Below are 16,639 nucleotides of genomic sequence, written 5' to 3'. Positions count from 1 at the left end.
CAATGCCAAATAAAATCAACAAAATCAAGCTTTGTAATCCATCAAAGCACCTTGACTTACCTTGATTAATGCCCATCATGACATTTCTGCCTTGCTCGTCAGCATGCGAGTCTTCCCAAAAATCTCACTCTATAACATTACTTTTAATACACCAAATGTTACAATTGGATTTAGATCGAAAACCATTTGCATCACTAATGCCTAAAATATCCAATATTGATTGCTACTAACCCATTAACTCTTAAGATGTTAAAAGTGTAGCTGATGGCTTCCATGGCCAATGTGGGCTAGATTGGGTTCACAAACAACATGAGGGAACCTAGAAAATTTGCAAAAGTCAAGTATATTGGGACGAAGAGAGTAATTCTGAGATCTCTTTCATTGATTTTAAATTCTTCCACCACCATAGAAGCTAATAGCATTGATGTGGCCGTAAAAAATTTTGCCCATTTATTAGTGCTTTCATTATGTTTAGGCCTAATGGAGGCAAGGTAGAGCACACGTCGAAAGAGATAAGGTTTTTGAGGAGCTGAGCATGGTGTTAACTTTGGTGAAATGGTGTCGTGTTTGACTTTGAAAAGGATGATGTTTTTAATTTTTGTTGTTGACATCTTGATTAGAGATCTACGAGGCAAAGAGTAAGAGTAAGGCTTAAAGGAGGAAAACTTGAGGTGGTGTTTAGGCGGTGAGAAAGTGAAAGAAAGTGGGGAAGAAAAAGTGAAGGAAAGAAAAAAAAAAGAAAGAAAATAGCTTTTAAAGTAAAATAAGGGTAATTAGGTAATTATTTTGTAAAAAAATGACAGATTAGTATATTAATTTGGAAACTCTAATAATAGTGACTTTAATGATATTTAAATTAAAATTAAGCAACTTAAAAAAAATGAAGTTAAGTGACTATAATATAATTATTCTTAAAGTTTAATAACCGCCAATGAAATTTGTCCGGGAATTTTTAGCACTATTTGGTCACTTTGCCCTTCGTGTGAGTGGTGTTAAAGCACATATCCATAAGTTAATAACCGTATTCATATAATATATATATTCCAAAATTCAACATAACCCCTTAGTTTTTTCTCCTTACCAATAATACCCGCACTTCTGTTATTTCGTGTTCCAGGACGTCCTTGTCCCCCTTGCTTCCATAATTCAGCCCGTTTGCACAAGGCCCCTAACTCTAGGGTTTCCTTGCACCCGAAATCCCTGCACCTCTTTTCTCTGGTAAGCCCTTCTTCTCTCCCCCTTAGAATCTGCGGTCTCTATCTTCTCTGAAATATCAATTCTCCTTTTTTACATGTTAATATCATGTACTCAATTAGCTCATATCTTAACTTAATGTTATTATGCTAATTTGATCATTGCGCTCTTTATCTTGAATTATAGTTTGGATTTTGGGTATCTTATAGAATGGGCTTGTTGCTGGTACAGAAATAGCGTTTGGTGACAGTGCATGTGATGTTTTCTTGCTGAAAGTAGTAAATTTTGGGTTTTTCTGGGAAGTGGCCAAGTGGGAACGTAATGTTGTGATCTTTGGCCTTTGAAAGCTTAGTTTTTTGTGCTTTGTCTGTTATCGCTTTCTACATTCTTAGTGGTCGAAATAGTGATAGTGAAATCTTGAGCTGTTTGACCATATTGTTTCTGTAGGAAGCCCAAAGCATCTTGTGTTGATAATTTGTCTTACGTTTCATCAATGTGTTAGTCTGAAGGGGACGCAAACATGCAAACTCATCTGGACCTTAGGTATTTAGTGGTTCATTGCTTTGAATTATTAATTCAATGAATAGATTCAATTTTTTATGGGACATGCTCTTGCACCTCCTTGCTAAAAATGCAAAATTTATAGTGAATTGCTTGATGCAGCTCGTGTTTTTGACTTCCCTGTCAAGATGATTCTACTCACAGTTATTCTCAAATTTGGTGGTGCTACATGTGTTTGCGTTATTTCAAATACACATTAATTGCATTTCTAATTTGTTTTTTTACGCCTTTTCCCTGAAATAAATGTCATTTTCAAGGCCTTCGATGGAGCTAGACATCTCTTTTTTTTTTTTTTTGGGGTGGGGGGGGGGGGGGGGTGGTTTTAAAGGGGGCAGTGCAATTTTCTTGCAGCATGATGTGTGTGCACTTGCAGTTTTTTTTTTCTTCTTTTTTTTTTTTTCTGGGGAGGGTGTGGGTTTACAAGTTTCTATTGTAAAGTGGAAGGTGTATTCTTTCTTATTTCTGAGTAACTTCTCATTTTTTTTTTTTTTTTTTTTGGTATTTATCTTAATTTTAAATAAAAATATAGTACAAAAAATGATCTAAAAGTTTATCAACCTGTTAGTTAAATTTCAGTGGGAAATGTTAGATAAAGAATTAATTTCTTGACTTGAACATTCTAATTAATGAATGATACTTATTTATAAACTATCTATTTTCTTATAGTTCAAATTTAAAGTTTGTGTTTAAACATTAGCATTTCATATATTTTTGGGTCTTTTTTTCTTTTTTTGTGAGAGAGGGGTTTAGATTACAAAGGTGTTTTTCTTTTTCTTTTTTTTTCTTTGGTATGGGGGGCACGTGTCTATGGAGAGGAGGAAGCATTTTTTTTTTCTTTTGGGATGGGAGGTATTGTCTCCCTAATCCACTGTTATATCTGCCGTTGTTGTTGGTTTTGTAAATTGCATGTGATTTTCTTGGTTGCAGAAGGTTTAGTAGGGAGGTATAAAACCCACACTTTGCTTTGAAATTATTTTGCATATAGAAGTGTTACTTTGGAAATTGGAGGTAATATAAGATATAAGTTTCTTTTGGTTGCTATAACACATCTTTTAATCATTTATCTTTAGTGCAGAAGTGATTTTCAATGCCGAGAAAAAAGCTTATACTGATATGCCAGTTTGGTGGTGAATTTGTTACAAGTGATGATGGGTGTCTTACATACACTGGTGGAGAGGCACAAGCTCTAGATATCAATCATGAAACTATTTTTCATGATCTCAGGCTAGAAATGGCCAAAATGTTCAACTTAGAATATAAATCATTGTCCATTAAGTACTTTCTCCCAGGAAATAGGCAAACTCTCATTACTTTAGCTAATGACAAAGACCTAAAAAGGATGTATGATTTTCATGGGGACTCAGTTACTGCAGATGTTTTTGTTCTGGGCAGAGAAGGTTTTAATCCGGAAGACTTGCCAATGCATGCTAGCAGGTAAATTTTCCTTCCTTGAGATGTGTCATGTTTCTAGGAGCTTAGGTGGTAATATTTGTGATTGGCACTTCGTGGGAATTTATTACTGGATAACTTGTGATAAAACATCATTCCTTTCCTCAAGGTAAAACATAATTGGCAATGCATAGCATAGTAACCTTGGTTTGTTACTGAAAATTGTCCCTTTATCTATGAAAATTTGACAGTGCATTTTAGCTTTTATTTTGTGTCTGTGATTGACAACAATACATTCACTTTTTTCTCCATTTTGTTTTCACTTGCATTGATTCATGTTAGTTATCACTCACAGACCAAGTGGGATAAAACTGGCCAAGACTGTGCCTGCTTCTGTGGCATCTCAAGATCCAACTGATACACTTTCTGTTGCCCCTGCTGATGATGCAAATACACACCTCTCTGTTACACTTGATATGAATGCTACCCCTGCTGATACTGTTAAGAAGCGAAGGCGTACTGCATCCTGGAAAGTTGGTGCTAGTGATCCTGCCATTGTTGCTGTTACTGATAAGGTTAAGGAGACTAGAAAAAGTGCATCACGGAAGAAGAGTTTTCGGAATCATGGTGCTGCTGCCTTAGTTGTTGAGGAAGAACAGCAACCAATGCAATCAGATGTTCCATGGGTAGACATTTCTCTTTATTCATCGACTGATGTGAATTCTAAAGATATTTCTCTGGAAGAAATGGTTGCCTCTTGGAAAGATGGAATAGTTGGTGTTGGCCAAGAATTCAAAAATGTAGTTGAATTTCGTGATGCACTGCAGAAATATGCCATTGCGCATCGTTTTGTGTACAGGTTAAAAAAGAATGACACCAATCGAGCAAGTGGTGTATGTGTGGCTGAAGGTTGCTCTTGGTCAATTCATGCATCTTGGGTTCCATCAGATCAAGTCTTTAGGATAAAAAAGATGAATAAAGCACATACATGTGGAGGGGAATCATGGAAGGCTGCTCATCCAGCAAAAGTTGGCTGGTCAGTGTTATAAAGGACAGGCTAAGAGATAGCCCACATCGCAAACCTAAAGACATTGCTACTTGTATTTTGAAAGATTTTGGGATTGAGCTGAACTATACACAAGTGTGGCGTGGAATTGAAGAAGCAAGGAAGCAACTTCAGGGTTCATATAAAGAGGCTTATGCCCAGTTGCCTTGGTTCTGTGATAAGATGGTAGAGGCAAATCCAGGTAGTTCTGTGGAGCTTTTCATAGATGATGACAGCAAATTTCAACGCCTTTTTGTATCATTTCATGCCTCAATACATGGTTTCAAGAATGGTTGTCGCCCACTTCTATTTCTTGATTCTGCGAGTCTCAAATCAAAATACCATGAGGTTTTGTTGACAGCTACAGCATTAGATGGGGACGATAGTGCTTTTCCGGTTGCATTTGCTATAGTAGATATTGAGAATGATAATAATTGGCATTGGTTTTTGGAGCAGTTGAGATCTGCTATTTCTACTTCACAATCCTTAACTGTTGTTTCTGATAAAGAGAAGGGACTATTGAAATCTGTGCTTGAAGTATTTGAGAATGCTCACCATGGTTACTCTATATACCCCCTGCTGGATGACTTCATGAGAAATTTGAGAGGACCATTCCATGGAGATGGAAAAGCTGCTTTGCCTGCAAGTTTTTTTGCTGCTGCACATACAGTCCGATTTGATAGTTTCAAAATGTTCACTGAGCAAATTAAACAGGTTTCTTCAAAAGCATATGATTGGCTTATGCAGATTGAACCAGAATGTTGGACAAATGCATTTTTCAAGGGTGAGATTTATAATCAAATTACAGTAAATATTGTAGAGTTGTACACTAATTGGATTGAAGAAGTGTGGGAGCTGCCTATAATAAGGAAGGTGGAAGCACTTGGATGCAAAATGATGGAGTTGATGGACAAACGTGAAATGGATTCAAATGGGTGGACTACAAATCTTGCTCCATCCAAAGAGAAAAAACTACAAGAGGAGACTCTGAAGGCACAGGCTTTCAAAGTATTATTTTCATCTGATACAGTGTTTGAGGTTCACGGTGACTCTATTTTTGTTGTGGATATTGTCACAAGGGACTGTAGTTGTATGGAATGGGCATTGACTGGATTACCTTGCTGTCATGCCATTGCCGTCTTCAATCGCATTGGAAGGAGTGTATATGATTATTGTTCAAAATACTACACAGTTGATAGCTACCGTTCAACATATTCCAAGTCCATAAATCCTGTTTTAGACATTTTTGAGCCTTTGGGTGAAGAAGATGCCTCAGAGGTGAGGCAAGTGCTTCCTCCGACTACACCTCGGCCACCAACTCAACCAAAGGAAAAACAATATAAAAGAAAGCGTGAACTTAAAAGAGTAATGACTTGCACCAGGTGTAAGGGAGAAGGGCATAATAAGGCTACCTGCAAGGAAACCTTGTAGTTCTGTCTGGGAAGTTCGACCTCAGCTAATTTCCTGACGAGCTTTCACTAATTAAAGGGAAATAAATAGGAGGAAATTTCATAGGTCTCTAGTCTACTTGTGCATGTGCGACACTGTACAGTTTTTATTTGTTTTGCGGATGTTATGCAGTTCTTGATGTTGTCAATTTTGAAATAATCTGCGATGCGTATCAAGAATGCTACAGTTCTTGACGACCGCATTTTCTAGTAATGTTGATTAGCAAGAGTTCCTTCTGGTATTGAAATTTGCTCTGCTTGAGAACCTATTACACTATTTATGGGGTACGAATCATTGAATTCTTCAGTGTTGATTTGTTTCACTAGTTCGGGAAGGAAATGCCGAAATTAAATATATATAAAGCTGAAATGCAAATTCATCCTCCATAAATAGCATGCAGAAAAAATGTCCAAGAATAGAATATTTGATTCTTATTTGGAAGATGATTTAACCAGAGAAGCATATATCATGCACATTACCATGACGCATACTCAGCTAGGGAAACATCCGACACCAAATCTCACGGGTAAGAAGAAAAAATCACTGGTCAAAATGTGCACGAAAAATATTAACTTATACAACAAAAAGTTGGATACTATTAGTGATATTACAGTAGAAATGTCACCATGCTAATGTCTATCACTTGACAAAAAACATGGTGCTTCCCACTATGCCTAACACACAATGAAGCGACAAATGGAGAACGCTTCTTTGACAGGCTTGTCGTAATCCATCTGCTAGTCTCCCTAGACTAAATCAGCCAACCTATGCTTTTCCAACTAAGTACTTCTGGTTTATCCTATATAATCAAGTATCATAGAAGTAAATGTCTGTACATTACTCTTGTCCTCTTGAGGCATCTTCCTGAGAGAGCAAGCCCAAGCACAATGGACAAGGGGGATCGCTTCTATTTTCATTACTTGTTCTCTGCTCCAAACAGTCTGCATGATACATATGACCACAGACTAAAACAGCCACAATAGAGCATTCCCCAGAAGAAAGTGCCTCTCCAAGAAAATATGGTTTCCGTCTTAACAGCTTCTGACAGATCCCACATATCATCTTCACTGCATCAGATGCATCTATTACCATGGAGCTTAGCCTAGGTCTAATTCTATCTGGCCTGCCAAATGCTTTTTCTTTGTTCCCTGAGAATGTGAAGAAAATTGAAGTCAGTGTGAAACAATATAAGAGCTAATATGGTGAATCCCAAGTTACATTCACACTTGAAACTTATGAAAAGTAGATTGAAGAACTCCTGTTACATATAGTTTGCATAGATTTTGGACTCTACTTCAACAGAAAAATGAGAAAATAAATAATATATATTTATTTAATTTTCTCCAGCAATAAATTTAGGGTCCATTTGGATGAATGTGAATCAGTATTTGTGTTTCAACTTTCAAATGAAATACCATAAAGTTTCAACACGACATCAAATTCGAATACCTCATCATTTGAAATCCACATCTATATAATCTAACTATATCCTGTAGAAAACTATCTAAATATATCCTGCACAAAATAGTTAGCACCCAATTCACTATATGGTATAAATGATGAAGCAGCATGATTTTTTCTGACCTACATTAACCAAAGGTAGTATTCAACATTACAGAACAGAGATACGTTACCCGTATGGTGTCCAAACTCTGAACCAGACAACTTGAAGGCAAGTCTCTCATCACGTAAAGGGGTAATTTTCCCATGAGAAGCCGATGCATTAGCATGGTTCCCTGAATTCCTCCGAGAGTATTGATGCCCATAGTAGTGACGTGATCGTTTCAAGAAAATTGAGTGGCCAACATTGTAATGCTGATGCGCAAGAGAAGAATGCACATTCAACAGCTTCATGGTACTATCTGTGGCAGCCATCCCAGGTGAAAGAGGCTTTAATTCAATAGAATCAAGTAAATGAGAAGATTTCTGCAAAAAGGAAAACTAATGACAAACATATTCAAGAAATAAAGCACAATAAAAGAAAGAGAGAAATGTAAAGTTTAGTTTCAAACAGTTCTGATCCATATAATTTTTCAATTTTCAACTTCCCCCCTCATTTACCAAGCAAGAGGCTTGCATAAGGATCATTCAATGTGATTGCAAATTAAGAAAATATAAAAAGAAAGCAATGACAAAGAAATGCAAGAGCTAATAGCATGGTTTCAAATTCAAGGAAAAAGAAAAAAGGAAAGAAAAAAGACTTACCTCACTAGACAATAATTCTGCTCCAGAAGAGCATGGCATGTTGCCTGCAACATTCAGAAATAAGCACAAATAATTAGCATTTACATCCTGATTGTTTATACGGAGAAGAAGAATGAACTTCTATGATAGTTCTTTATTTTAACTCTCAATTACATCACATAAAATCTTAGAATTCTTGTTTTTAGGGACAGGACATGAGCACCTCCAAAGCAAACATTCAATCACACAGTAAAGAGCACTAGCATCACAAGCAAATGTGACAAACGTAACTACTAAAAAATCAAAGGAGGCAAAGGTGACTGAAGGATCAAAGCAGAACTAAACAAGCAAAGCCATAAGGAAGGCCTAATAACTTCATAGGTAGGGGAGAGCAGATTTCAGTTTAAACCAAAAAACCAAACCGAACCGAGTCAATTCGGTCCAATCGGTTCGGTTCGGTTCGGTTTATAAATTTTGATAATTTCAGTTAATCGGTTCGGTTCGATTATTTTCATAAAAAATTAAAAAAAAAAACGAACAGAACCGAAATTACTAATAAATTACTAATATATATATATATACAAAAACATTAAAAAAAAAAAAAAAAAACTTAGAAATACAAAAACATTAAAAAAAACTTAGAAATCAAAACTCAAAAATCTTAAGTTTTCCTTGATATACATACATATAAACATATATATATATACAAAAACATTAAAAAAAATAATAATAAAAAAAAAAATTTAGAAATCAAAACTCAAAAATTTTAGGGTTTCCTTTATACACATTTATATAAATGTAGAAATGTATCAAGAAAACCCTAAGATTTTTGAGTTTTATTCTAAGTTTTTAAGTTTTGTATTTCTAAAATTTTTTTAAGTTTTAGAAATACAAAAACTTAAAAAAAAAAAAAAACTTAGAAATCAAAACTCAAAAATCTTAGGGTTTCCTTGATACATTTCTACATTTATATAAATGTGTATTAAGGAAACCCTAAGATTTTTGAGTTTTGATTTCTAAGTTTTTTTTTTTATGTTTTTGTGTGTATATATATATATATATATATATTTTTTTTTTTTTTTTTTTTTTTTATATGTATGCATATTAAGGAATCCCTAAGATTTTTTAGTCTTGATTTCTAAGTTTTTTTTTTTTTTTATGTTCTTGTATTTCTAAGTTTTCTTTTATGTTTATTTTAATGTTGAAAATATAAAATTTTACAAAATTCAGTTTGATCGGTTTAAAACCGAACCGAACCGATATTTATCGGTTTGGTTCGGTTAGATTTTCTCTTAATAATCGGTTTGGTTTGGTTTTTAAATTTTTTTATTTTCTATTTTCTGTTTTATCAGTTCGGTTCGATTCGAAAGCCCGACCATTTACACCCTATTCATAGGCAGGTCAACTTAACAAATCCGAAAGACGTACAAAACTACATGATGAAGGACAAAAATTAAACATACAATAAGAAGATAACACATGGAGATTAACAAGTCAAACCCTTCTAGATTAGCATAGCAATCAAACCTAGATCTTATCACCTCATAGATCTTGATGGAGCACCTTAAATGTACTAATTATGAAAGCTCTATAAGAGACGATGTATATTCTAATGGTTAATATATATATATATACAAAAACATTAAAAAAAAAAATTAGAAATCAAAACTCAAAAATCTTAGGGTTTCCTTGATACATTTCTACATTTATATAAATGTGTATTAAGGAAACCCTAAGATTTTTGAGTTTTGATTTCTAAGTTTTTTTTTTTTTTTTAATGTTTTTGTATATATATATATATATATATATATATATATATATATATATATATATATATATATTTTATTTATATGTATGCATATTAAGGAATCCCTAAGATTTTTGAGTTTTGATTTCTAAGTTTTTTTTTTTATGTTTTTGTATTTCTAAGTTTTCTTTTATGTTTATTTTAATGTTGAAAATATAAAATTTTACAAAATTGAGTTTGATCGGTTTAAAACCGAACCAAACCGATATTTATCGGTTTGGTTCGGTTAGATTTTCTCTTAATAATCGGTTTGATTTGGTTTTTAAAATTTTTTATTTTCGGTTTTCTGTTTTATCAGTTCGGTTCGATTCGAAACCGAACTGACCGTTTGCACACCCCTATTCATAGGCAGGTCAACTTAACAAATCCGAAAGACGTACAAAACTACATGATGAAGGACAAAAATTAAACATACAATAAGAAGATAACACATGGAGATTAACAAGTCAAACCCTTCTAGATTAGCATAGCAATCAAACCTAGATCTTATCACCTCATAGATCTTGATGGAGCACCTTAAATGTACTAATTATGAAAGCTCTATAAGAGACGATGTATATTCTAATGGTTAATGACAGCACATTAACAAATCAATACTTTTGCGAAGCTCAAAAAGAGCACATTCCATCTCTTTGGTTCCCCTAGCTCAGTAATCTAGTCAACTCCTTAGCCTTTCAACTCAGCCAACAGAGTAATTCATGAACACCTCCAATATCGTGGAGGCAACACTAAAGACCTCTCCCATAGAGGGCCAAAAAACTTATATAAGAAAACAAGCACTAAAGACTTATCCTGTGGAGGCACTTACAAGGACCTTCAACATAAAAGCACCAAAGCCCTTTCCCGTAGAGGCACCTCTAAAGACCTTCAACACAAAGGCACCAAGACCTCTCCTGTAAAGGCACCTAAAAAGATCTTTAACATGAAGGCACTAAATCCCTCTACCACAGAGACGCCTATAAGGACCTTTAACACAAAAACACCAAAGTTCTCTCTCTTGCAAGTACCTATAAGGATAGTAAACATGAAGGCTGCAAACATGAAGGCATCAAAGCTCTCTCCTGTAAAGGCGCCTACAAAGACCTTCACACAAAGGCACTAAAGCCCACTCGCGCCAAGGCACCTATAAAGATCTCCAATAAAAAGATAACTTGAGTAGAGAAATTAAATAGAGATCACCAAGTAGCCAACTCTAACGGGGACCACCAAATACACCACTCGAGTAGACAACTCGAATGAGGTTTGCCCGAGCATCCGACTCAAACAACATCCATATGAGTAGTTGAGTTGAAGTATAGAAAGGCCAAATCAACAAATTCATATGAATTTAACCCAAAAAATTCAACAAAAGAAGCAAATTGTCGAGTACATAATGAAAGCCAATTTAATGTAAGAAACTAAAGATGGGAACTAGAAGAATTCTCTCGACAACTGACGTGCCTTATAGTCTCACAATATTAGCATTCAAAAATTTGCTTCAAGGTAAAGCTGATCAAAATATATGCAGCAAATGATACTTTAAAAAAAGTGATATTTTGAAATCACACACACTTTACCTTTCTTATGAAAATTAACTTTAAGGTAGTGTTTGGTATAAATAAACTCCACCAAATTTTGTGTTCATTTGTAAATCTAAAATTTTAGTGTTTAATTTAAATGAAAATTCATTTGAAATTCTTAATAATCAATTTTATAAAGTTTATTATGATTAAACTAAATTCCATCAAAATTATTTGAATTTACAAATGAATTCCAAATTTTATATTTCAAGTGATAAAATTATTTTCTTATTATATATCATTTTATTTTATTTTATTTATCCCAAACACAAAATTCATTTCATTTGAAATGAATTTCACATTTAATATAAAATATACCAAAAAAAATTCATTTATAAATGAATTCTATCATGAAATTCATTTACAAATGAAATGAATTTTATCATAAAATTAAACAAAACAAAATCTAAATCTTTTTTTTTTTTAAGAAACAAATTAACTTTAAATATTTTTTAAACAAATTAACTTTAAATCTTAAAAAAAAAAAAGGGAAGTTCATTTTTTCTAAGGAAAAAGCACCTTTGTGAGCAAATGAAAAAGGGCAAGTTTTCCAATGAAAACAATCAAAAGCTCTTCAAAATGACCAAAACTTTATTTCAAGTGAGTTGAGCTATCCAAAGACAACGGTGAAACAATGACCTAGAAAGGGCAATATTCACTTTATTCTCTTTTCATTCATTCTACCTTGTGAGCAAATTCAAAGAAAAGAAAAAGGTAGTAGGAAAAAGATATTTATTAAAAATCAATGCCTAAAAGGGAGAACATCAAGATTCAATTACAAAGAATGGAGCACAAAGAGAGCGAAAAATACAAAAAGGAGTGATTAATTCAGTAAACATGCAAAGCACAAAGATGAAAACTCCTATAATTAAGGGAATGAAGTATACCCCATGAGCATATTCAAAGAAAAGATAATGCAGTGGGAAAATATCTTCATTAAAAATTAATGTCCAAAAATGAGAATATCGAGATTCAATTACAAATACAGGCGCAAAGGAGAGTGAAAAACGCAAAAAGAAGTGATTAATTCAACAAACATGCCAAAACACAATGACTAAAACTCCTACAATTAGGGGAATGAAGTAACAAAAGGATAGCAGAGTAGACATTCCATCAACAAGACAACCCAAGAGAGACGAACACGTCAGGGTCATATATCGTCAATCACCTAGTTCGTGCAAAACATAAGGAAATATATTTCCATAAAGAGGAGTGAGTGGTTTCATGATTCTGAGGGAACTCATCAACCTCAGAGGATTGCTCACATTTGCCCTCCTCAAGCCACTAAACCTTTAAGGAAGTCCACAGATAGAGCCTACTCAATTGTACAACAAAGTGAAATTATTGAACAACCTCTTGAAGGTGTTTGATAAAGCCTTTCAACTCCCTTTGGAATAGCTCCAACTCCATTCGTTGTCACCATCTCTCCATGATTCTTGACTATCACCTTATAACAATCCCAAATCCGTCGAACTATCTTAGAAGTCTACAGGGAGATCATAAGTCAAAAGCAAAGACAAAAAATCAATAAAAACAACACAAAGACAACAAAAAGCATTCCATAACTGTTCTAAAATATATGATATGATGTGAAATTAACCACCTCCCAAAATGATGACATGCGTCCCCAAGCATAATCTTATCAGTGAGGTATAGGTCGATGAGAATAATACAAAGAAGGGGGATATATAGGGAGCTCGTGTATAGACCTTAGTATGAGTAAAAGCTCATAAAGATAGATTGAGAGGTCGTTAATGGGCCTCATGCTTGTATATGCCTCCATTAACCCCTGTCATCTAGTTCAACCTTAATTAATGAACCAGAGAAACCTATTTAATGAGCACTTCAATACCTATTTAACGAGTACCTTGCCTAGCAAGTCATCTCTAGTCAACTTGGGATTAAATAGCTAACTGCATAAATTTGATGCACTAAAGTTCTAGGATCTCCTACGCTCTGACTTAGCTACCATAAAGTAGGCTTCCCCATAACAGCCATCTCTTACAAGTCAAAGCATGACCCTGACATTGCTCCACATTTGCCTCTATAAAAGTTATCAAGGAGAGCTCGTAAGTGGCCATAAAGTGCTCAAGGTGGTCGTAGGAAGCTCGTATACGCACACCCTGTTAGCCCCATTGACGTGGTGCCCATTCAAACACCCTTGAATCTTAGGACTGCCAATATTAATTCATGCCTATGCTGTCTAAGAATAGCCATCTAGCTAAAGGAAGCACTGCTTTAGAAAAATAAAAGGAGTAGGAAAGAGCCAGAGCAATGAAGCAATGAAGAATCAAGTGACACACACAATTTATAGGTGAAAATGCCTCAAGATCAAAGTCAACCAATGACCCAGATCAATCCCCATAGTAGTAACGACGTGTTGCCAACATAAATGTATTAAATGCACATATAATTTCCAACAAGAAGACTCTTATGATTCCTAGGAAGATACTTCAAATCATCCTAAATCTTCCTTAAGAACTAAAAGGATTGTCGATGGAAACAAAAACAGTCACCAAGAAATAAACATGAGAAGAGGTAGAGGCGATACAGAACTCAAAAGAGGAGACTTTAAGCTCGGAGCGTAAGGCAATTGATGAAGAATAAAATTAGATAGACAATAAGAAGATGACACGTGCGAGTTGACAAGGCAAATTGTATCTTTTAGAACAGTCAAAGGAGCAAGTAAATAAAGAAAGTCACATCAAATGAGGTGCTAATGACAAGGAGTCAGGTTGAATCACTTCTAACCAAGATGGACAAGTCGAATGAACACCAATCAGTTTAGATGGCTGGAAATTAACCAACTACATCTATAGACCACACATCTTTGACTTAGGTAAAAAGTCAATATTCAATGTTTTACAAGGGTTGGATACCGTCAACCTTCTATCCTCGCATATCTACTAAAGGGGAGGTTTCAAACTACATTTTCTCATTGACACCAAATAACCTTACAACAACCCACAAATAACTTATCATGATAACTTAACAAGTTGAGTCCACTTCCACCTATCATATGAAAGACATTCCTCCCAACAAGTAGATTCTCCTTGCTTCATACTATTAAACTCATTTTTTTTTACTCAACCTCATTCTTCTTACCTCTATTAAGGCCAAAACTAACTTAAACATTGGAATGTCCCCACCAGGTTCTACCTAGATCACTTTATTATTTTTCCCTTTCTCTTCATATCAAAAAACTTGATATTCATCACTACACAATGGAGAAAATTGACTAGAGATTCCCCAAGTCTATGCCCCCCAAAACTTAAGATAGATGGGTTGGAAGGGGGAAGAGGGGAGCCAACAAGACAAGGAGGTTCTCATCATTATTGCGAAATGCAGTTCTAGTAGACTACTAAATAGCTAAAAAGGCCCATATAGAAGAATGCTCTTCAATCTTCAATCAAATCCCTAGGCAAAGCATTAAATAAGTACGAAGCTTGAACCCAAAAGGATCTGCATAATAAAATTATAACACAAGGAATTAATGATTCAAAGTTAAATCGCCAAATTTGACAGCTGTAAGGTTTTTCCATCAGGCTAGAAAAAAGAAATTCATTAATGAGATAGTTTAAAATGACCTTCAATTATCAAATAAAAAAAAAGGTTGGTATCTAAAGTACAGCAATAACTTTAAAATGGCATCCAAAACACTTAACACTATATTTTGATAAATTTTGAGAGAGGAAGGAAAATAAAAGAAGGATTTTTTTTTTTTCAGTTTCCATTCTTTATTTTCCCTCCTTGTGTGTTTGGATGAGTAAAAAATAAAAGAGAAAAAACAAAAGTTGGCACTTAGATATGTAATTTCTTAAGTAAAAGTCTAGTTTTTTTTTTCTTTGATTTCTTATTTTCTCTCCAATTTGAAGAGAAAATAACTAGAGAAAAATAAGACTTATTTTCCTCTTCTCCCTTATTTTCCTTCTCTTGTCCGAACAAGGGAATGTGGTTTTTCAAAATTATTTTCCCCTGGATATTTTCCTTCCTCCCCCTTTTCCACCTTTCCAAACATGGCATTAAAGTAACCAAATGCTCTTGATCAACAAAATTCCAAACCCAAGGACCTGACTCAACAAAGTGCTGTACGCCAAAATACAAATCCAAAGCATAAATGACAATGTCAATTTATTATAACGCTTATGAAGTACTTCATTTCTTTTGTCACTCCCCATTGTTTTTATAATGCTTCTTCCACTCCCTTTCCTTTGAAGTTGGATCAATTTATTTGACTATTCTATTCTTCAATTTCATAATAGACACTCCAAGTCAAAGCCCTCCAACCAATCGTCTGGCCAAATTAATCACTTTTTACCTCTTCAGAATTCATTCCCAATTGTAAGCATTATCTGCTAAGGATTCTCATATCACCATTTTGCAAAAACAACAAACAACCAATCAAATATTGTTTAGGCAAAGGGAAAAATAAAGTATGATTAAGCATTAAGCCTTGATCAACAGGCAACTAAGTAAAACAAAGAAAATCCAAAACATTTTGCAGAGGAAAAAAAATTGAGAAAAAAAAAGGCACACAAAGATAAGCAACCAAGACGAAAAACAAACCCTAACTCTCCATTTTGATGTCGAGAGAGAAATTTGGGGAGGGGAGAAAAACAAGCCTTTCATCATTTCCCTTATATTCTATCGGACACCCAGAAAATATAAAAGCCCACCTTAACAAAAACGAAGATCTTGAACGAATTGGTGCAGTTCAGCTAACACCAACTCATCAAATGCCACCCTCAACCTAATTTTTTTTATTAAAAAAAAAAAAGATCACATTCTCCTTCTTTTCATTCCAATTTCTACCATCTCCTCAGAAACCAAACACAAATGTGCAGTGAAGAAAAAGAAAGAAAACGTACCCGAAGAAGAAGGATGATGGGAGGCGTTGTGGTTAGTGGCAGTTCGCTTTCTCTTCCCCATAATAAAAAGAAAGGTGATATTTTTATCCAAGGCAAGGAGAGGCTAATAGCCAAGAATTGATTGGAATGGAAGGGTTTTAGATTGGTGTTATGGTAGAATGATTTTAGGCCTCGGTGGATTTGCGGGGTTGGTGCAGTGACAAGAACGGACAAGGTGGTCTTTTGCGAGCGGGTATGGTCACACAAAAAAGAGTACTTGGCACTTTCTCGGTTGCTTCTGCCTGTCTGGTCATTGAAGTGCGACAATAGCACAGTAAACAGCTTTTTTCAGCTAAATATAATTTACAATTCTGTGAATTATAATTTAATTTCTAAATATTACCATTATTAACGAATTAATCTTAAAAATAAATTAAAATATCTCTACAATTGCTAGTTTCCACAATGATATTATGTAATTTTTTAAAAGTATTCTTGATTCTATTTTTTTTAATGATGGATGAAAGCATTAATAATGACAATTTGAAAAAAAAAATTGAAAAATAAATAGCTGTTTATTTAAATTTAGACTGAAATATATTTA

General features: G+C 34.3%; 3 protein-coding genes across 7 annotated transcripts; 2 read left to right on the top strand and 1 right to left on the bottom strand.

The window, feature by feature from the left end:
- The first annotated feature begins 1,062 nt into the window (after positions 1-1,062).
- Positions 1,063-5,885, top strand: LOC131169125 (uncharacterized). Of its 4 annotated transcripts, none has more exons than XM_058142849.1 (4): positions 1,063-1,218; positions 1,642-1,737; positions 2,831-3,189; positions 3,500-5,885. In XM_058142849.1, the coding sequence occupies exons 3-4, from the start codon at positions 2,843-2,845 to the stop codon at positions 4,191-4,193; spliced, it is 1,041 nt and encodes a 346-aa protein (XP_057998832.1). In that variant the 5' UTR covers positions 1,063-1,218; positions 1,642-1,737; positions 2,831-2,842; the 3' UTR covers positions 4,194-5,885. The 4 variants fall into 4 exon arrangements, with proteins under 4 accessions (XP_057998832.1, XP_057998833.1, XP_057998830.1 ...); XM_058142850.1 differs by having other exon boundaries at positions 2,826-3,189; XM_058142847.1 differs by lacking the exon at positions 1,642-1,737.
- Positions 4,373-5,620, top strand: LOC131177755 (uncharacterized). The gene has a single exon (XM_058142855.1). It carries the CDS (start codon positions 4,373-4,375, stop codon positions 5,618-5,620), a length of 1,248 nt encoding a protein of 415 aa, XP_057998838.1.
- A 159-nt stretch (positions 5,886-6,044) lies between the features above and the next one.
- Positions 6,045-16,340, bottom strand: LOC131177753 (uncharacterized). Of its 2 annotated transcripts, XM_058142852.1 has the most exons (5): positions 16,057-16,314; positions 15,865-15,938; positions 7,844-7,887; positions 7,273-7,564; positions 6,045-6,786 (listed from the first exon to the last, which is right to left on the bottom strand). In XM_058142852.1, exons 3-5 carry the CDS (start codon positions 7,880-7,882, stop codon positions 6,476-6,478), a joined length of 642 nt encoding a protein of 213 aa, XP_057998835.1. In that variant the 5' UTR covers positions 7,883-7,887; positions 15,865-15,938; positions 16,057-16,314; the 3' UTR covers positions 6,045-6,475. The 2 variants fall into 2 exon arrangements, with proteins under 2 accessions (XP_057998835.1, XP_057998834.1); XM_058142851.1 differs by lacking the exon at positions 15,865-15,938 and having other exon boundaries at positions 16,057-16,340.
- Positions 16,341-16,639: the final 299 nt, after the last annotated feature.

Source organism: Hevea brasiliensis, unplaced genomic scaffold (genome assembly GCF_030052815.1).
Source record: "Hevea brasiliensis isolate MT/VB/25A 57/8 unplaced genomic scaffold, ASM3005281v1 Scaf80, whole genome shotgun sequence".
Classification (NCBI taxonomy): domain Eukaryota; kingdom Viridiplantae; phylum Streptophyta; class Magnoliopsida; order Malpighiales; family Euphorbiaceae; genus Hevea; species Hevea brasiliensis.
Note: the sequence above shows the minus strand (reverse complement) of the source record. Positions and strands in the feature narration are given on the sequence as shown.